The 17,688-nt window shown below is 41.0% G+C and overlaps 2 protein-coding genes across 7 annotated transcripts in view; both read right to left on the bottom strand.

Annotated features, from left to right (window-relative positions):
- Positions 1-17,688, bottom strand: part of TECPR2 (tectonin beta-propeller repeat containing 2) — a 93,632-nt gene that overhangs the window by 72,141 nt on the left and 3,803 nt on the right. For all 6 annotated transcript variants that reach the window (XR_009053094.1, XR_009053095.1, XM_057730654.1 and 3 more), the window contains exon 2: positions 8,159-8,441. Coding sequence is in view for 4 of the 6 variants with exons in the window: in XM_057730654.1 (XP_057586637.1) it covers positions 8,159-8,377 (219 nt within the window). In the remaining 2 variants the exon portion in view is untranslated. The remainder of the gene's footprint in view (positions 1-8,158; positions 8,442-17,688) is intronic.
- On the bottom strand, positions 12,430-13,110 carry LOC130851002 (signal recognition particle 14 kDa protein). Its single transcript, XM_057730661.1, has one exon. The coding sequence runs from the start codon at positions 13,060-13,062 to the stop codon at positions 12,730-12,732; it is 333 nt and encodes a 110-aa protein (XP_057586644.1). The 5' UTR covers positions 13,063-13,110; the 3' UTR covers positions 12,430-12,729.

Below are 17,688 nucleotides of genomic sequence, written 5' to 3'. Positions count from 1 at the left end.
TGCTCCGCAGCATGTGGGATCTTCCCGGCCCAGGGATTGAACCTGTGTCCCCTGCACTGGCAGGCGGATTCTTAACCACTGCGGCACCAGGGAAGTCCCAATAAATAAATTTTTTTTTTTTAATAAATAAATAGGACTTCCTAGGTGGTGCAGTGGTAAAGAATCCGCCTGTCAATGCAGGGGATGTGGGTTTGAGCCCTGCCCAGGGAAGATTCCACATGCCATGGAGCAACTAAGCCCATGCGCCGCAACTACTGAGCCTGTGCTCTAGAGCCCGTGAGCCACAACTACTGAGCCCATGTGCCGCAACTATTGAAGCCCACGTGCCTAGGGCCTGTGCTCCACAAGAGAAGCCACCACAATGAGGAACCTGTGCACCACAATGAAGAGTAGCCCCCGCTCGCAGCAACTAGAGAAAGCCCGTGTGCAGCAACGAAGACCCAACGCAGCCAATAAATAAATAAAATAAATTAATTTAAAAAATTTTTTTAAATTAAAAATAAAAAGGGAGAGCCTTTTTAAATAAATAAATAAATAAATAAATAAATAAAATGAGACAGACGCTGAAGCAGACTTAAGCAGTTAATTGTTACTGACGGCTTCACTGTGTTTGCTGTGGGGACACAAACAAAGGTGCTGCTTCCGGGGGCCTCACAGTCTGGGAAAAGCAGCACGACCCACCAACAAATACAGGAACCAAGCACCATCAGCAGCAGCACACACTTACAGGTGGGTCACAAGAAGGGCGCGGCCAGCTCCCACGGCGGACAAGATAGAGGGCAGGCAAAGTTGCTGCCTTCAGGATGCCAGTCGGCTGAACACCCAGTGCCTCGTGGCATGGTATTCTCTTTTTCATTTTTTAAAATAATGAAATATGGTCATATATACAAGACTAAATACAACACGACTACATGAACAGCTTAAAGAGCTATCACAAAATGAGCACCCATGGAGTCCCCACCCAGCCTGGGAAAGGGAACATTAAGAGCACCTGTGAAGCCCTCTGTGGCTCCCCCACCTCACCAAACTACCACCCTGAAGTTGCTCTTATTCACAGATTTGCCACATGTGCTTGTGTCTTACACACTCAAGCGTGCAGATGTGCCTAAGACACATCTGCATTGGTGAATTAGCACATGAAGGATCTGGCCCTCAACCTTCCTGACCCAGATATTCAATCTGTTTAGTGTCCTGCTGTTGATCAGCCCAGGGAGGCTGTCTTGTGATTACCTGGCTCACAAGAAGGTGAGCCCCAAAGCCAATTTATTATTCCTTTACAATGAATTAACGGCCGCACAAACCAGAACACTCACGTAGGGATGAACCGCATTCTTCCCCACTGGCTGATGTATTTGGGCACCAAGTTTTAGTTCGAAAGCTGCCTGGCAAGCATGGAGCAACTTCTGATGAAAGCTCTGTAAGCCTCAGAGCCAGCCACGCCAAGAGGATCACAGCCCTCAGGGGACCCTCCCAGCTGCAGAGCCTGATTCAGCCCGATTTCTTTTCACACAGCAGACTAGCCACCCTCTCCTCTGTCACATACTCTTCCTTTTGATACAAGGACAGTCCCGTCTTATTCTGGCCTGGGAGCCCCTCTTCTGCCTCTTTAAGGAGACTCTGTCCTCCTCAGGTCTCATCTACTGTGTGTTTAACTCTTATATTTCTCTCCTTTCCAGCTTCCTGGGGGAACTTCTTGTTGCCTCCTTGTGGCAACTTAACTTCCTCAGACATAAATCCAGTAATCAGCTTAAGGGAAAAAAGCCTGATTTGAAAGAAGCCAGCAGTCGTTTTCTGGACAAATAGTTCACCATTAGGACTCAGCCAAGTTTCTCAGGCAGTTTCCCCTTTATACACAAGACAAAACACATCAGGGGAAAAGTGTTCTTTGTGAGCAAGCTCATGGGAGCTGTGAAGTCAGACAAGGCTTTCTTTACGAGCTGCTTTTGATACGTCAAAGCTGAACCTTTAGTAGAAACTGCCAGTACATCAAATAACCAATAGATATGAACTATTTAGAAATATTTAAGAAGACTCAAATAAGATATGAACTCATTAAATTCAAAAGATTTGTTTCACTATTCTTCTTTTACTAGCAAAGAACCACAGGTTAAAGTTTGAATATTTATACAACTTTTTAATGATCTAAAAGTTAAAGGCATCTTATTTTAGAACAATTTCCTTGGGGCAAATGGGAGTAGGGAGTGCCCACTAGACTTGAAGCAAGTCCCTAGAGCCTGGGACTCTATCACTAGGGAAGATTTTAAGGAGAGAGACAAGGCAGATTACCTATAAAGGAAAACAATCAGACCTCCAGCAGAAGTCTCAGCAGTCAAAAGACAATGGTATAGTAACTTCAAAGTGCTAAGACAAAACTACCACAACAAAGTGAGGTAGGGATCAAGTTTCATTTCTTTCCTCCTAATTCATGTCCAACTATCCCACACTATTTACTGGAAATTCTCTGAATTATCACTTTTGCAATAACTGAAGTGCTCATATACATGTGGATTTTCTGCCTTCTCTATTCTGTTCCAATGACCTATTTGTCTATTCTTGGGCTAATACCACACTGTCTTAATTACTGAAGCTTTGTAAGTCTTGTTACTCAGCAATAGATCTAAGGGTTACTTCCATAGAACAAGGGAGTCACTAGACAAACGCACCTTTGGCTGACATGCATCGCTTTAAAAAATATAACAGGGACTTCCCTGGTGGTCCAGTGGTTAGGACTCTGTGCTCCCAATGCAAGGGGTCCGAGTTCCATCCCTCGCCAGGGAACTAGTTCCTGTGTGCCACAACTAAAGATCCTGCATGCCACAACTAAAGAGCCCACATGCCACAACTAAGACCTGGTGCAGCCAGATAGATAGATAAATATTTTTAAAATATATATATATAAAAAACAGGCATCAGTCAATGAAATGAAACATTCATAATGTTCTGAAGCACGAGCTTTCTAACATGCCCAGGCCTCTCGTTCCTTCCACCTGGACCACTCCACCAGATGTATCCGCCTGGCATGCTGTTCACTCTCTTCAGGTCTTTGTTCGCTGTCACCTGCTCAGTGAGACCTCTCCTGAGCTTCCTGCTTACACCGCAGCCACCTAGCTGGCACTCCCCATCCCCTTCCCTGTTCATCCTCCCCTGGCACCCCTGTCCATCTGTCTCAGCTGGCTTCTCTTATTCATCTTTCTGGCTCTCCCCATTAGACCCTAAGCTCTACTGCATGTCCAAGACCTGAAATGGGCCTGGCACATAGTAAACACTCAATAAATACTTATTGAATAAATTCACCAGGAGATCAGTGTGGAAAAGTTGCAGAAATGAGCACTAGCATTGCTGTGGTTAGTGCAAAGATAGTTTTGAAGGCAAATCCATGAAATTTCAATAATGTGCTAAATGCTAAGAAGAGAGAGATCACATTTAATTTCAAAGCAGAAAATTAGAAACATAGGTCAAGTTATCTTTCTGGTCTGTTCTCATGTATGTCACACCCACATATCTATCAAGTTTATAACATTTTTGTACTTGTTATTAGCTCCTCACAGCATTTTCTTCGTGCTTTTGGCACTTAGCAAGGAAGAATTTCTTGTGTCTCCATCTGCCCTCTCCCACTAACTTGTGTAGAAAAAACAGGTTTCCAAAAGCATTATTCTTAAAAACACATCAGGCTCCATTTATCACATAAAAAGTCTGCTTTCTTCTTTTGGAAAATAACTTCATTTAAAAACATAATCTTGGCACTTTCCCGGTGGTCTAGTGGTTAAGAATCCGCCTCCCAATGCAGGGGATGCGGGTCTGATCCTTGGTTGGGGAACTAAGATCCTACATGCCTCGGGGCAACTAAGCCCATGCGCTCTGGAGCCTGAGCGCCACAAGCAGAGAGCCCACTCGCTGCAACTACCGAGCCTGCACATACTAGAGCCCGCATGCCATGACTAGAGTGTAGCCTGAGTGCTCCAACGAAGAGCCCACGCACCGCAAATAAAGACCCTGCATGCCACAACAAAGATCCCACATGCCACAACTAAGACCCAATGCAGCCAAATAAATAAGTAAATGTTTTTTAAAAAAAAAAATAATTTTTCACCCATGCATGCCATACATGGATTTTAGAGGGTAAACTAACTTTTATTTTTATTTACCGTCCCATAAAATCTTAGATTTTCCCTAAATTAAACTAGTTGATGCACCTCTCAACTTTCACTTGGAAATTCCAAAGAAACTCTGAATCTAGTTTCTATTGCCTTCTAAATCCAGACTTTTGTGGAAGCCCTGCCTTCTCACATAGGAAGAAAGCACAATGGTTAGTCAACCAGCTATGTGGCTTAGAGCAGGAATCTTACCGTTTCTTTATCTTTAAAACAGAGATTGTACCAAAGAATTCTAAGACTCAGCCAGCTCTGAAGACGAAAATTACAGTAATAATGACATAAATATTTAATTCATCTCTAGGCTCACACAGCTAACGACTGACTGTCAAAGCTCAAAACAAATCTCTGTGTTGTGTTTATACAAGTAATATATGAATACATATTACCAATAATTCTAATAATTCCAAAATATCTAAAGTAAAAAAAAAAGATACTTCCCTTCCCCCACCTAACTCCTCCCCTACGCCCTTCTCAATCTCTTCCTTGAGTTAGATCATCGTGATGAATAGTTTGGGGGTATTCCTCAAGATCTTTTCCTATGTGTTTTACATACAGATATTTAGCTTTGTTTTCAAACCCTAATATTCTAACTCCAAATTCTCTGTTCTTTCCAAAACAAGAAGCTTTATTTTCTACTTCCTTTGTGATTCTCCACAATAATAAGCTTGTATTCTATACCCACTGGGTGTTCAAAAAATGCTTTCAATATTCAGAGCTGACAAGTGTGGATTTTGGCCCCAGTAAAATACACTTGGTTGCAGTCCCTCAGTAAGGGAAAACCAGCTAAAAATCTACATATGGAATTTTCCCCAGGATTCCCTTCTACTCTTCTTGGGTCCAGTAATTTGTACCAGACTCCCCTAAACTCTGCCCATCCCTGCAGAGGCTGTCCTAGCACATCACATTCCTTCAAAACTCACAGGGCTCATCACACGATAAACAGAAAACTAGATCCTGGTAAAACTATGAAAATGGCACCAGGTGTAATTTGTACTTTCATTCCGGGGAGTACTAAACTCTTGTTTCCTTAAGTTTTTTGTGTTTGGTGGCTGAAATTTTAAAAAATAGTTACAGGCATGCCTCATTTTATTGTGCTTCACAGATACTGCATTTTTTACAAATTGAATGTTTGTGGTTTTATATAAAGTCTGCACCAATTTAAATTTATTGAGGTGTGTTTTATGACCAAGAATACAGTCTGTCTTAGGGAATGTTCCGTGTTCACTTGTAAAGAATGTGTACTCAGCTGCTGCTGGGTGGAGTGTTCTGTAAACATCAATCAGATCACGAAGGTGGATGGGGTTGCTCGGTTCTTCCATATCCCTGCTGATTTTCTGTCTACTTCTATTACTGACAACAGGGTGCTGAAGTCTCTAACTAGAACTGTGCATTTTTCTGCTTCTTCTTTCAGCTATGTCAGCTGTTGCTTCACACACTGCAAAGTTCTGTTGTTAAGGAGCACACACACTTAGGACTGCTATGCCTTCTTAGTGAACTGACCCTTCTATCATCATATACTGTCTCACTGGTTACTGCTTTGCTCAGACTACTCTGAATATTAATAGAGCCACTCAAATTTCTTTTGATAAGCATTTACATGGTATTTTTTTTTCACCCTTTTACTTTTTACCTATCTATATCACTGTATTTGAATTGAGTTTCTTATGGAAAACATATAGTTGGTTCACAATTCTTTTCTCCATTCCAATCGTTTCTTTTAATTGATGTGTGTGGATCATTTCCATTTACTGGCTTTTTTTTTTTTTAATGGAATGTTTTGACTCAGGTCTATCATTTTGTTTTCTGTTGTTCCTTCTGTTTTCCCTTCTTCTGCTTGCCCTTTCTTGCTTTCCTGTGAGTTGTCTCAATATTTTTAAAAGTCCATTTTGGTATGCCTATAGTGATTTTTTACTATACCATGTTGTACAGGGTTTTTAGTGCTTGCCCTAAGGATTACCATATCAAATGTGGGAATATATATGTGTGTGTATATATGTATGTATATACACACATACCTTTTCAAAATCTATCCAGACTCGATATTCTACCTCTTCAAGTAGAATGTAGAAACCTTACTATCATATAGGTCCCTTACTCCCCACTTTTACTTTATAGTTGTCTTATATATCACTACATCTATACACACTGAAAACTCAATCAGACAATGTTATAATTTTTGCTGTCCAATATACTTTAAAGAACTCAAGAGGAGAGAAACAGCCTATTGTATTTACTATTATTCTTTCTTCATTATTGATGTTCCAAGTTTCCTTCTGGTATCATTTCTCATTTGGCTGAAGAACTTCCTGAAGCAATTATTTAGAGCAGGTCTGCTGACAATGAATCCCCTTAGGTTTCCTTCATCTGAGACGATTTTTATTTCACCTTGTTTCCTAACAGATCTTTTTGGTGGGTAAAAATTCTGAGCTGACAAGTCTTTTCTTTCAACACTTATAAATGTTGTACCACTGTCTTCTAGCCTTCATAGTTTCTGATGAGAAATCTGTGGTCCTTCAAATCACTGTGCCCTACAGATAATGTGTCATTTTTCTCTGGCTACTTTTAAGATTTCTCTTTGTCTTTAGTTTTTAGAAGTCTGATTATGATGTGTTTGGGCACTGATTTCGTAGGTCTATCCTGTTAGGGGTTCACTGCTGGATTCATAAGTCTTCCTTGTTAAGTGCTGAAATATTTGAGAGAGTTCAGATATATTAATTCATAACCATAGTTTTAAAGATTATGTAATGGTCTTAAATGTGCGGGGAATCTGATCAGTCAAATCTATGAGCTATTAATCAAAGAAAAGAAACAGCAATAGTTTTAACTGTTATACAAAAAATACAAATATAAACTCTAGAGCCAATCTGCCCAAGTTCAGACAATGGTGCCACCACTTCCTAAGTACCTAGCAAGTTACTCAACCTCTCTGTACCTCAGTAGCCTCCCTGGTAAAATGGGGATGATGAAACTTCTACCTCACAGATGTGAGGATGAAATGAGTTAATGTATATAACAGTTTACAATAATGTCTGGCACATGGTAAGTGCTACATGCATACTAACCATTTGTGTTATTTTAAATTGAGTATAGAGGCTTAAGAAAAACTTTTAAAATTAAACTTTAAGTTGAATATTGATTAAAATATAGATATTTGTAAATACTTCTCAAACACAAAAGCCTGGTTTTAGTCTGTAAAAGTCCACTAACCACAAAGTAGAGCCCCACGAGGTCATAAGGCAGGAGCCACAACTCAGTCACCCTTGAGTCTCTCACAAAACCCACGGACTCATAAATCACAGATATTACCTAAGGGGTGAATTCAGTGATAGTCTACCCCCACCCCAGCCCCCAACATCTGCAATACACAGAGACGCCTGAGTCAACCAACACAGAACAGAAGTCAGTCAGGACGTCAACGGCCGTGTTCTACAGAAGTGACCTCATTTAAGATGTACATGTTCTAGCAGCTAGCCAACACTGATCCTGATCCTTTTTTCATAATTTCACCAGAATAACTAGAGATTATTTGAGTAAGTCAGGCAAGGTACTTTGAGAAACAAAACACTTAGAAAATGCTTAGAGGGACTTCCCCGGTGGTCCAGTGGTTAAGAGTCCGTGCCCCCACTGTAGGGGGCACAGGTTCGATCCCTGGTTGGGGAATTAAGATCCTGCATACCGTGCAATGTGGCCAAAACCAAAACAAAACAAAAAAGAGAACAGAAAAACATGCCTACTTTCAAAGTTTTCTATTAAGTGTTAAATACTACAATGTTCTCTTTTAAAGTAACATTGGATTTTTGGAGGCAGGAAAAAAAAGTTAAAATATCAACATTTTTTAGTTGTACTCCACCTCAATTAAAGGTGGTTGTAAAGAAATGTTTGGGTAGGGCACTCAGGCCATATTCTAGCAAATCAGAAGCAAATTACCCCCTCCTAGAACTCGCAAGCATGTTAAACATTAGCCAGGGCTCACAAGGGATTAGGTGAAGACAAGCAAGACTCACCTCAAAGTTGTACTTCTTCATCTGGTTCACGTGCCGGCAGTACAGGTAGAGCATGCCAGTGCTGCTGCCCACGGCAATGTAGTCCCTGTTGGTGTCGAGGGCCGTGAGGTAGACCACCATGGAGCGGAACCCCTTCTGGATCTTTGTGGGAATGGCATTGAGGAGATAGTACAAAGGGCAGAACTCTCTGAAAGTAATAGGATCTGATACGGATGCCATGGCCAAGGTTTTCACAGATAATCTTCAGGCAGGACAAGGACTGGCATCTAGGGAAACCTGGGGGCTAAAGAACAAGGCATTATAACACTTTCAATGTCTAGTCATGCAAAGAGAAGGCAGGTTTAACAGTGGGAACAAGGAACTTTCAGGTGGGTATAAATTATAGTAGGAGCTTAATTAAACCTAGAAAGTAAACCAAGTGTCATTAAGATCACTTTTGAGCATTTTAATTCAAAACTAACTTCAATATGTGCTGGTCCCTGTAATTTACATTGTGATAAAGGGGGGGAAGGGGTGAAAAGAATATTGAAAATAGTTCTGTGACTTCCCTGGTGGCTCAGTGGTTAAGAATCTGCCTACCAATGCAGGGGACATGGGTTCAAGCCCTGGGTCGGGGAAGATTCCACATGCCGTAGAGCAACTAAGCTTGTGCGCCACAACTACTGAGCCTGTGCTCTAGAGTCTGTGAGCCACAACTACTGAGCCTGCACGCCACAACTACTGAAGCCCACACTCTGCAACAAGAGAAGCCGTGCACTGCAATGAAGAGTAGCTCCCACTAGCTGCAACTAGAGAAAACCCATGCACAGCAACAAAGCCCGTGCACAGCAACAAAGCCCCAGTGCAGCGAAAAATAAATAAATTAATTAATTAATTTAAAAAAATTAGTTCTGAATCTCAACTAGTTTATGACCTAGTCAGGGAGGCAAAAGAAACTGTGAAGAGACACAAAACCAGATGTGATTACGTGCTAATCTGTGGATCTTGATGAGAAAAGGGAGACAGCAGTGTGGACTAGAGTGTGGAGAAAGCTTCACTGCAAACATCCAGAACTCTGAAGCCCACCAGGAAGGACAGAAAGTGGAAAAGAGGAATTCCCTGGTGGTCGGCGCTGCCACTGCAGCGGGTACAGGTTCGATCCCTGATTGCAAAACTAAGATTCCACAAGCCGCACAGCCAAAAAAAAAAAAAAAAAAAAAAAAAGAATATGGAAAAGAAACAGTAAAGACACTGCACTAGAACAGTGGACCAATCCAGATGCAGGAATACTGTGTCAGGGTGGTGGAGAAATGACCACAGCCTTCACAGCACTCAGAACCTCAGCTACCCAGCACCTCCTATTTGTTCCACACTGACACCCACACCTCCTGAAAATCTGGATTCAAAGCTGCCCTCAGTAAAGATGCTCAATGGTCACACAGTGCTTATAATCTACAAAGTGCTCACTCACCCATTTAATCCTTATCCTACAAACTTCTACATAAGCTACTGGGGGCCAGAGGGTCACAAGACTCACCCAAGACTACACGGGCAAGACCTGAATCTAGGCCTTCGCCCTTCAAGTCCTGAGCCCTTGCCAAAGCACTGTCACATCCCCACCCTCTGCTTCACTTTCTCCGCACATCCTCTTCCTCTCCTGTTGATAGCCAACTCTGCCTGACCCCTCCACCACTGGTCTGTAAGCCCCCCAAGAGCAGAGCCCACATCCACCTTACTTACCCCCCAGCCCCTGGCACCTAGAAAAGGGTCAGGCACATTGAACGCACCAAGTATTTATTAAATAAATGAATGAGTTATGAAAAAAGAAAATCTGCAAGAAAGGAATGAGTGACAAGAATTTAAAAGAAGCAAAATATCATCTTTTCTCCAACACAGTCCCAGTTCAATGCTGGAATAAAAATCCTCTAGGTCTGTAGAGTATTTTCAGATTCCTATTTTGTTTGAGAGTCACAATAGACAATACACACAGTCAAGTAGGCAGGGTAACCTACAAGCACTTTTCCTAAAGGTAAGTAAACAATAATAAAATCCCTCTGCGATGGTTAAGAACATTAATATACCCTCTTTTGGCATAAGCTGAAGCTCTGGGAGGTTCAGAAATTTGCCCAAGGTCACAGTTTTAAGTGCCCAGTACAACAGAAATTCTGACTGTGAATGCTGACCCTGTCCATACAGCAGCATAGTTCATAAAACCACAACTTTGCCAGGGCAAGACTGCCTTGGCTAAGAGACATCCATGCCCCCCAATCCTTGGTCTGTACAAGTACTCCAGAGAGGTGGGCAAGACTCACATGACCTTGAGATCAAATGAAAGTGAAAAGGCTGTCAGGCACACTCAAGTGGGAACAGCCACAGTCAGACACCTTGGAAAAGCACGTAGGCCATCTTAAGGACACGGGACACTAAAGCCAAAATGACAATGAAAACAGCAATAATGGTAAGAGCAAACACTGTTACTTAATGGAAGCTGTCTGAGCACACGAACTCATTAAATCCTCACAGAAAACCTCAGGAGGCAGGCACCACTGTTCTCTTCACTTTACAGGTGAGAAATGCTGTTCTCATTTCAACAGCCTCCTCACCGTCAAGCAGAAGGGCAGAGCAGGAGCAGCACAGCTACGTCTCCTCGATGGGTGTGTGCACACAGACACACCGCTGTGCCGTAATTTACGTGATGTTTTTAAAATAAAATCCTATTTTTACCAGTCATAAGTGTTCACTATAAAAATGTGGAAATACAGAAAAGTACAAAGAATGAAACAAACGCCGCTCACAATCACTTCATAGAGAGAAGGTACACATGTAGATAGGGTATAGCTACATGTGTGCAGGCTGCACACAGAGTTTTTCACTTAATAAATCATGAGCATCTGCCATGTCATTAAAAATTCCCCAGAATAAGATTTTTCATGACTATACAAAAAAACTGCAGAGAACACACTATATATTCATAAACCAAGATTTTCTCAAAGTGTTTTAATTTCTGTTGTAGCTGATGAGATCTCCTAGGAAGCAAGCAGAAGTACTAAGCACTTCACAAATGTCACCTAATATTAATTGCTCCCTTAATAGTCTTTTTCCTCAAAGTAGCTCTGTCAAATTATGACATTTAGAGTTCAAAAACTCATTCTTTGAACTGATAGTGTTCACTGAGAGCTCCATAAGCTCTACACAGAAGGGGCTTTGAGGTTGCAGTCTGGTTAGAAGGGGGCAGAGGATTTGCTTTGAAACTGCACTTGTAAAGCAGGTACACTATCCTAACTTAGAAAGTATGTTTATTTGAGGTGGCTTAGGAAGTATTAGACGATAATATGGAAGGTCAAAGGCTCTGGAACCGTCTCCTTGGCACAATCAGTGATCATACACCCAAAAGCAACTTCAAATGTGCAAGAAAGGAGTGCAGGACTCACTGGCCAAGCGCCATTAAAAAAATTTTTTTTTAACTTTTTTTTATTTTTTACAATAAACTGCATATAATTACAGCATACAATTTGGTATCCCAGTCTCCCAATTCGCTACACCCCCAACCCTCCCCACTTTCCCCACTTGGTGTCCATATGTTTGTTCTCTACATCTGTGTCTCTATTTCTGCCTTGCAAACCAGTCGATTTGTACCAATTTTCTATGGTCCACATATGTGTGTTAATATATAGTATTTGTTTTTCTCTTTCTGACTCACTTCACTCTGTATGACAGTCTCTAGGTCCATCCATGTCTCTAAAAATGTCCCAGTTTCATTGCTTTTTACAGCTGAGTAATATTCCATTGTATGTATGTACCACATCTTCTTTATCCATTCATCTGTTGATGGACATTTAGGTTGCTTCCATGTCCTGGCTATTGTAAATAGTGCTGCAATGAACATTGGAGTGCATGTGTCTTTTTGAATGATGGTGTTTTGTGGGTATATGCCCAGTAGTGGGACTGCTGGGTCTTATGGTAGTTCTATTTTTAGTTTTGCAAGGAACCTCCATATTGTTTTCCATAGTGGCTGCATCAATTTACATTCCCACCAGCAATGCAAGAGTGTTCCTTTTTCTCCACACCCTCTCCAGCATTTACTGTTTGTCGATTTTCTGATGATGCCCATTCTAACTTGTGTGAGGTGATACCTCATTGTAGTTTTGATTTACATTTCTCTAATAATTAGTGACATTGAGCAGCTTTTCACGTGCCTCTTGGCCATTCGTATGTCTTCTTTGGAGAAATGCCTATTTAGGTCTTCTGCCCATTTTTTTTTTTTTTTTTTTTTTTTTTTTTTTTTTTTTTGCTGATAAATACAGGTTTAATGATACAGTGCTCTTCACAGATGGCTACAGAGACTATAAACTATTATCCAGGAATATACAACCATACAACACAGACCGCTTAGCCAGATCTAAAACAAACTGGCGTCTTATAACTACCCTGTAAACACTGCAGCCCTTCTTCCATCCAAAAATGACCCTAATCTCACATGAAAACAGTTATTGTAGGGAAATCAGAAACCCAGCCTTGTGGCCAAAAGTAAAAACCAAAGGAAAAATAGCAATTCAGTGGTTAGTTGGTGAAAGCGAGAAATCTGGTGCCCTTCACTGCGCTGCTTTGCTCTTCTTACTCTTGCTCTTTTTGTCCCTCTTCTTCAGGCCATCCATGTTAGCTCTCAGTAGGTTTGAATAAGCCATTTGAAACTTATTCACTTCCTTGGAGCTCACCACAGTGCTGATCTTCTTCTTCCCATCAGTAGCTCTTAACAGACACTTGTTGTCTGAGGGCTCAAAGCCCTCCACAGGACCTTTCCTTGGAATGGGTTTAGTTCGACCATCATACTTCTTCAGGGTGATGAACACGCTGCCCGACAACCGGCACTTCTGGAAGAGCCTGGTCAGCTCCGTCAGGAACTGCTCACTCTCCAGCAGCACCATCCTGGCGCTGCCGGCTCCGCTTCGTCAGCATAACCCCCAACAAGTCGGAACCGGCTTCTGCCCATTTTTTGATTGGGTTGTTTATTTTTTTGATATTGAGCTGGATGAACTGTTTATATATTTTGGAGACTAATCCTTTGTCTGTTGATTCATTTGCAAATTATTTTTTCCCATTCTGAGGGTTGTCTTTTCATCTTGCTTATAGTTTCCTTTGCTGTGCAGAAGCTTTGAAGTTTCATTAGGTCCTACTTATTTTATTTTTGTAGCAGGTAACAGCATAATCAAATTTTGGATTACCATAATTCTGTAGCAGGTAACAGACAGCATAATCAAATTTTGGATCAAAATTATTGAAGCTGAAACCCTAGCACTCATCCGTGATCTCTCTCTCTCCCTCACCCCTATAGCAATCCCTCACCTTATTCCATCAGCTCTATCTCCTAACCGACCTCACAGCTGGCCCCTTCTCACCAACTCTGGGGCCATGCCTGAGATGAAGCCAGCACACCTCTCACCTGGACCACCGCACTGTACTTGTAACAACTGCTCTCCTGCTTCCACACTTGCCCCCGGAATCCAGATTCACACAGAACAGTAAGAATGAGCTTTCTGACTTCATCAAAATTAAAAAATTTTTTGTGTTCCAAAGGATACCATCAAGAAAAGTGAAGAAAACCCACAGAATGGGAGAAAATACTTATTAATCATATATCTGACAAAGGACTTGTATCCAGAATACATGAAAAATTCTTAAAACTCAATAATTAAAAGGTTATTTTTAAATGGGCAACAGATCTGAATAGACATTTCTCCACAGAAGACATACAAATGGCCAATAAGCACATGAAAAGATGCTCAACATCATTAATCACCAGGGAAAATACAAAACAAAACCACAATGAGATATCACTTCATACTCACTAGGATGGCTATAATCAAAAAGACCAGTAAGTGTTAATGAGGATGTGGAGAAACTGGAACCCTCACACACTGCTGGTAGAAAAACTGAGGCAGTCACTGTGGAAAAGTCTGGCAGTTCCTCAAAAGGTTAAACATAGAGTTACCACATGACCCAGCAATTCTACACCTAGTTGTATAGTGAGAATACACAGCGATTAGGTTATATAGGAGAAATGAAAACATATGTCTACACAAAAACTTGTATGTGGAGTTTCATATTACTATTCATAATAGCCAAAAAGTAAAACAACTCAGCTGTCCATCGACTGATGAATGGATAAACAAAATGTGGTATATCCATACAACTGAATATTATTCAGCAATAAAAAGGAATGAAGTACTGATATATGCTACAACATGATGAACCTTGAAAACATTATGCTAAGTGAAAGAAGACAGATACGAAAGACCACACATTGGATGATTTCATTTACATGAAATAAGCAAATAGCCAGAATTAGCAAATCTATAGACAGAAAGTAGATCAGTGATTGCCTGGAGCTGGGAGAAGAGAGTAGGGTGGGGATGACTGCTAAAGGGTATGGGGTTTCTTTCTAGGGTGATAAAAAGTCCTAAAATTGATTGTAGTGGTACTTGCATAACTGTGAATATACAAAAAAACACTAAATTGTACACTTTAAATGGTTAACATATACGGTATGTGAATTCTCAATGAAGCTATTACAAAAACAAAACAAAAGAAGAAGAAAAATCAGCTCTCCAACACACTTTCATTACAAAAGCTTCAGTAAACCAGAAATAAAGGGGAACTTCCTCAACCTGATAAGGAATATCTACGAAAAAGCCCAGCAACTAACATCATACTTACTGGTGAGAAACTCAAAGCTTCCTCAACTAAGATCAGGTACAAAGCAAGGATGTCCCCCTCTCACCACTCCTTTTCAACATCATACTGGAAGTTTCAGCTAATGCAGTAAGACAAGGAAATAAAAGGTATACAGATTGGGAAGGAAGAAATAAAACTATCTTTGTTTGCAGATGACATGTTCATCTATGTAGAAAATCCAAAAGAATCAATAAAAAAAAAAAAAAAAAAAGCTCCTGAAACTAATAGGCAATTATAGCAAGGTTGCAGGATACAAGATTAATATATAAAAGTCAATCACTTTCCTATACACCAGCTATGAACAAGTGGAATTTTAAATTAAAAACACAATATCATTTACATTTGCATCCCCCCAAACAAAATACCTTGGTATAAATCTAACAAAATATATAAAGAGTATACAAGGAAAATTATAAAACTCACATGAACAAAATCAAAGCAGAACTAAATAAATGGAGAGATACCTCATGTTCACAGATAAGATTCAATATTGTTAAGATGTCAATTCTTCCCAACTTGATCCACAGATTCAGTGTAATCCCAAAAGTTTATATGGAGAGACAAAAGACCCAGAATAGCCAACACAATATTGAAGGAGGAAAAACAAAGTTAGAGGACTGATATTACTTGACTGCAAAACTTATTATAAAGCACCAGTTATCAAGACAGTGTGGTACTGGCAAAAGAACAAATAGATCAAGAGAAGAGAAGAGAAAGCCCAGGTACAGACCCATATAAATACAAGCAACTGATCTCTGACAAAGGAGCAAAGGCAATACAATGGAGCAAAGATAGACTTTTCAACAAATGGTGCTGGAGACTTTTCAACAAATGGTGCTGGAACAACTGGACATCCACATATAAAAAAGTGAATCTAGACAGAGACTTTACACCCGTCACAAAAATTAACTCAAAATGGTTCACAGACCTAAACGTAAAGCACAAAAACTACAAAACTTCTAGAAGGCTATACAGGAGAAAACCTAGATGACCTTGGGTATGAAGATGACATTTTAAACATCACCACCAAAGGCATGATCAAGTAACTGGTAAGCCAGACTTCATTAGAATTAAAAATCTGTGCTCTACAAAAGACAATGTCAAATGAAGGAGAAAACAAGCCACAGGTTGGAAGAAAAATATCTGCAAAACACCTATCTGATGAAGGGCTGTTATCCAAAGTATACAAAGAACTTTTAAAACTCAACAACTCAATTAAAATATGGACCAAAGATCTTAATAAACAACTTACCAAAGAAGACATACAGATGTCAAATAAGTCTATGAAAAGATGCTCCACACCACATGTCATCAGGAGAATGCAAATTAAAACAAGATACCATGGGACTTCCCTGGTGGCTCAGTGGTGAAAAATCCACCTGCCGGGCTCCCTAGGTGGCGCAGTGGTTAAGAATCCGCCTGCCAATACAGAGGACATGGGTTCGATCCCTGCTCCAGGAAGATCCCACATGCCACGGAGCAACTAAGCCCGTGTGCCAAAAAAAAAAAAAATCCACCTGCCAATGCAGCGGACATGGGTTCGAGCCCTGGTCCAGGAAGATCCCACATGCCTCAGAGCAACTAAGCCCGTGCGTCAAAACTACTGAGCCTGCGCTCCACAGCCCAAGTGCCACAACTACTGAAGCCCATGTGCCTAGAGCCTGGGCTCCATAATGAGAAGCCTCCACAATGAGAAGCCTCCACAATGAGAAGCCCTCGCATCACAATGAAGAGTAGCCCCCGCTAAGCGCAACTAGAGAAAGCCTGTGCGCAGCAACAAAGACCCAACGCAGCCAAAAAAAATAAATAAATATTAAAAAAAAAAAAGATACCACAACACACCTATTAGAATGGCCAAAATCTGGAACACTGACAACACCAAATGCTGGTGAGACTGTGGAGCAACAGGAACTCTCATTCGTTGCTGGTGGGGATGCAAAATGGTACAGCTGGGCTTCCCTGGTGGCGCAATGGTTAAGAATCTGCCTGTCAATGCAGGAGAAATGGGTTCGAGCCCTGGTCTGGGACACATGCCATGGAACAACTAAGCCTGTGCACCACAACTACTGAGCCGGCACGCCTAGAGCCCATGCTCTGCACCAAGAGAAGTCACTGCAATAAGAAGCCTGTACGCTGCAATGAAGAGTAGCCCCCACTATCCTATCCGCAACTACAGAAAGCTCACACGCAGCAATGAAGACCCAATGCAGCCAATAAATAAAATAAATAAATAAATAAAAATTAAAATGGTACAGCTACTTAGGAAGACAATTTGAAGGTTTCTTACAAAACTAAGCATAATCTTACCATATGACCCAGCAACTGCAGCCCTCGGTACTTATCTAAAGGAGTTAAAAACTTAAGTCCACACAAAACCTTCACCACGATGTTTACAGCACCTTTATTCATAATTGTAAAAATTTGGAAGCAACTAGGATGTCCTATAGTAAGTGTATGACTCAACTTTGGTACATCCAGACATTGGAATATTATTCAGCACTAAAAAGAAATGGGCTGTTAAGCCATGAAAAGACATGGAGGAACTTGAAGTGCACATTACTAAGTGGAAGAAGGCAATCTGAAAAGTCTGCATGCTGTGTAATTCTGATTATGCAACTTCTGGAAAAGGCAGAACTATGGAGACAGTAAAAAGACCTGTGGATGCCAGGGTGTGGGTGGGGGAGGAGAAGGAATAAGCAGGCAGAGCACAGAAGATTTTTAGGGCAATAAAAATACTGACACCATAATGATGGATGCACGTCACTACACATTTGCCCAATCCTACAGAATGCACAACACCAACCCTAAAGTGAGCTACG

The sequence above is a fragment of the Hippopotamus amphibius genome, chromosome 4, assembly GCF_030028045.1.
Source record: "Hippopotamus amphibius kiboko isolate mHipAmp2 chromosome 4, mHipAmp2.hap2, whole genome shotgun sequence".
NCBI classification, from domain to species: Eukaryota; Metazoa; Chordata; class Mammalia; order Artiodactyla; family Hippopotamidae; genus Hippopotamus; species Hippopotamus amphibius.
The sequence above is the reverse complement of the archived record's forward strand: the minus strand, read 5'-3'. Positions and strand labels throughout refer to the sequence as shown.

Coding starts and splice junctions, on each gene's coding strand:
- LOC130851002 (XM_057730661.1), bottom strand. CDS start 13,062: ATGGTGCTGCTGGAGAGTGAGCAGTTCCTGACGGAGCTGACCAGGCTC.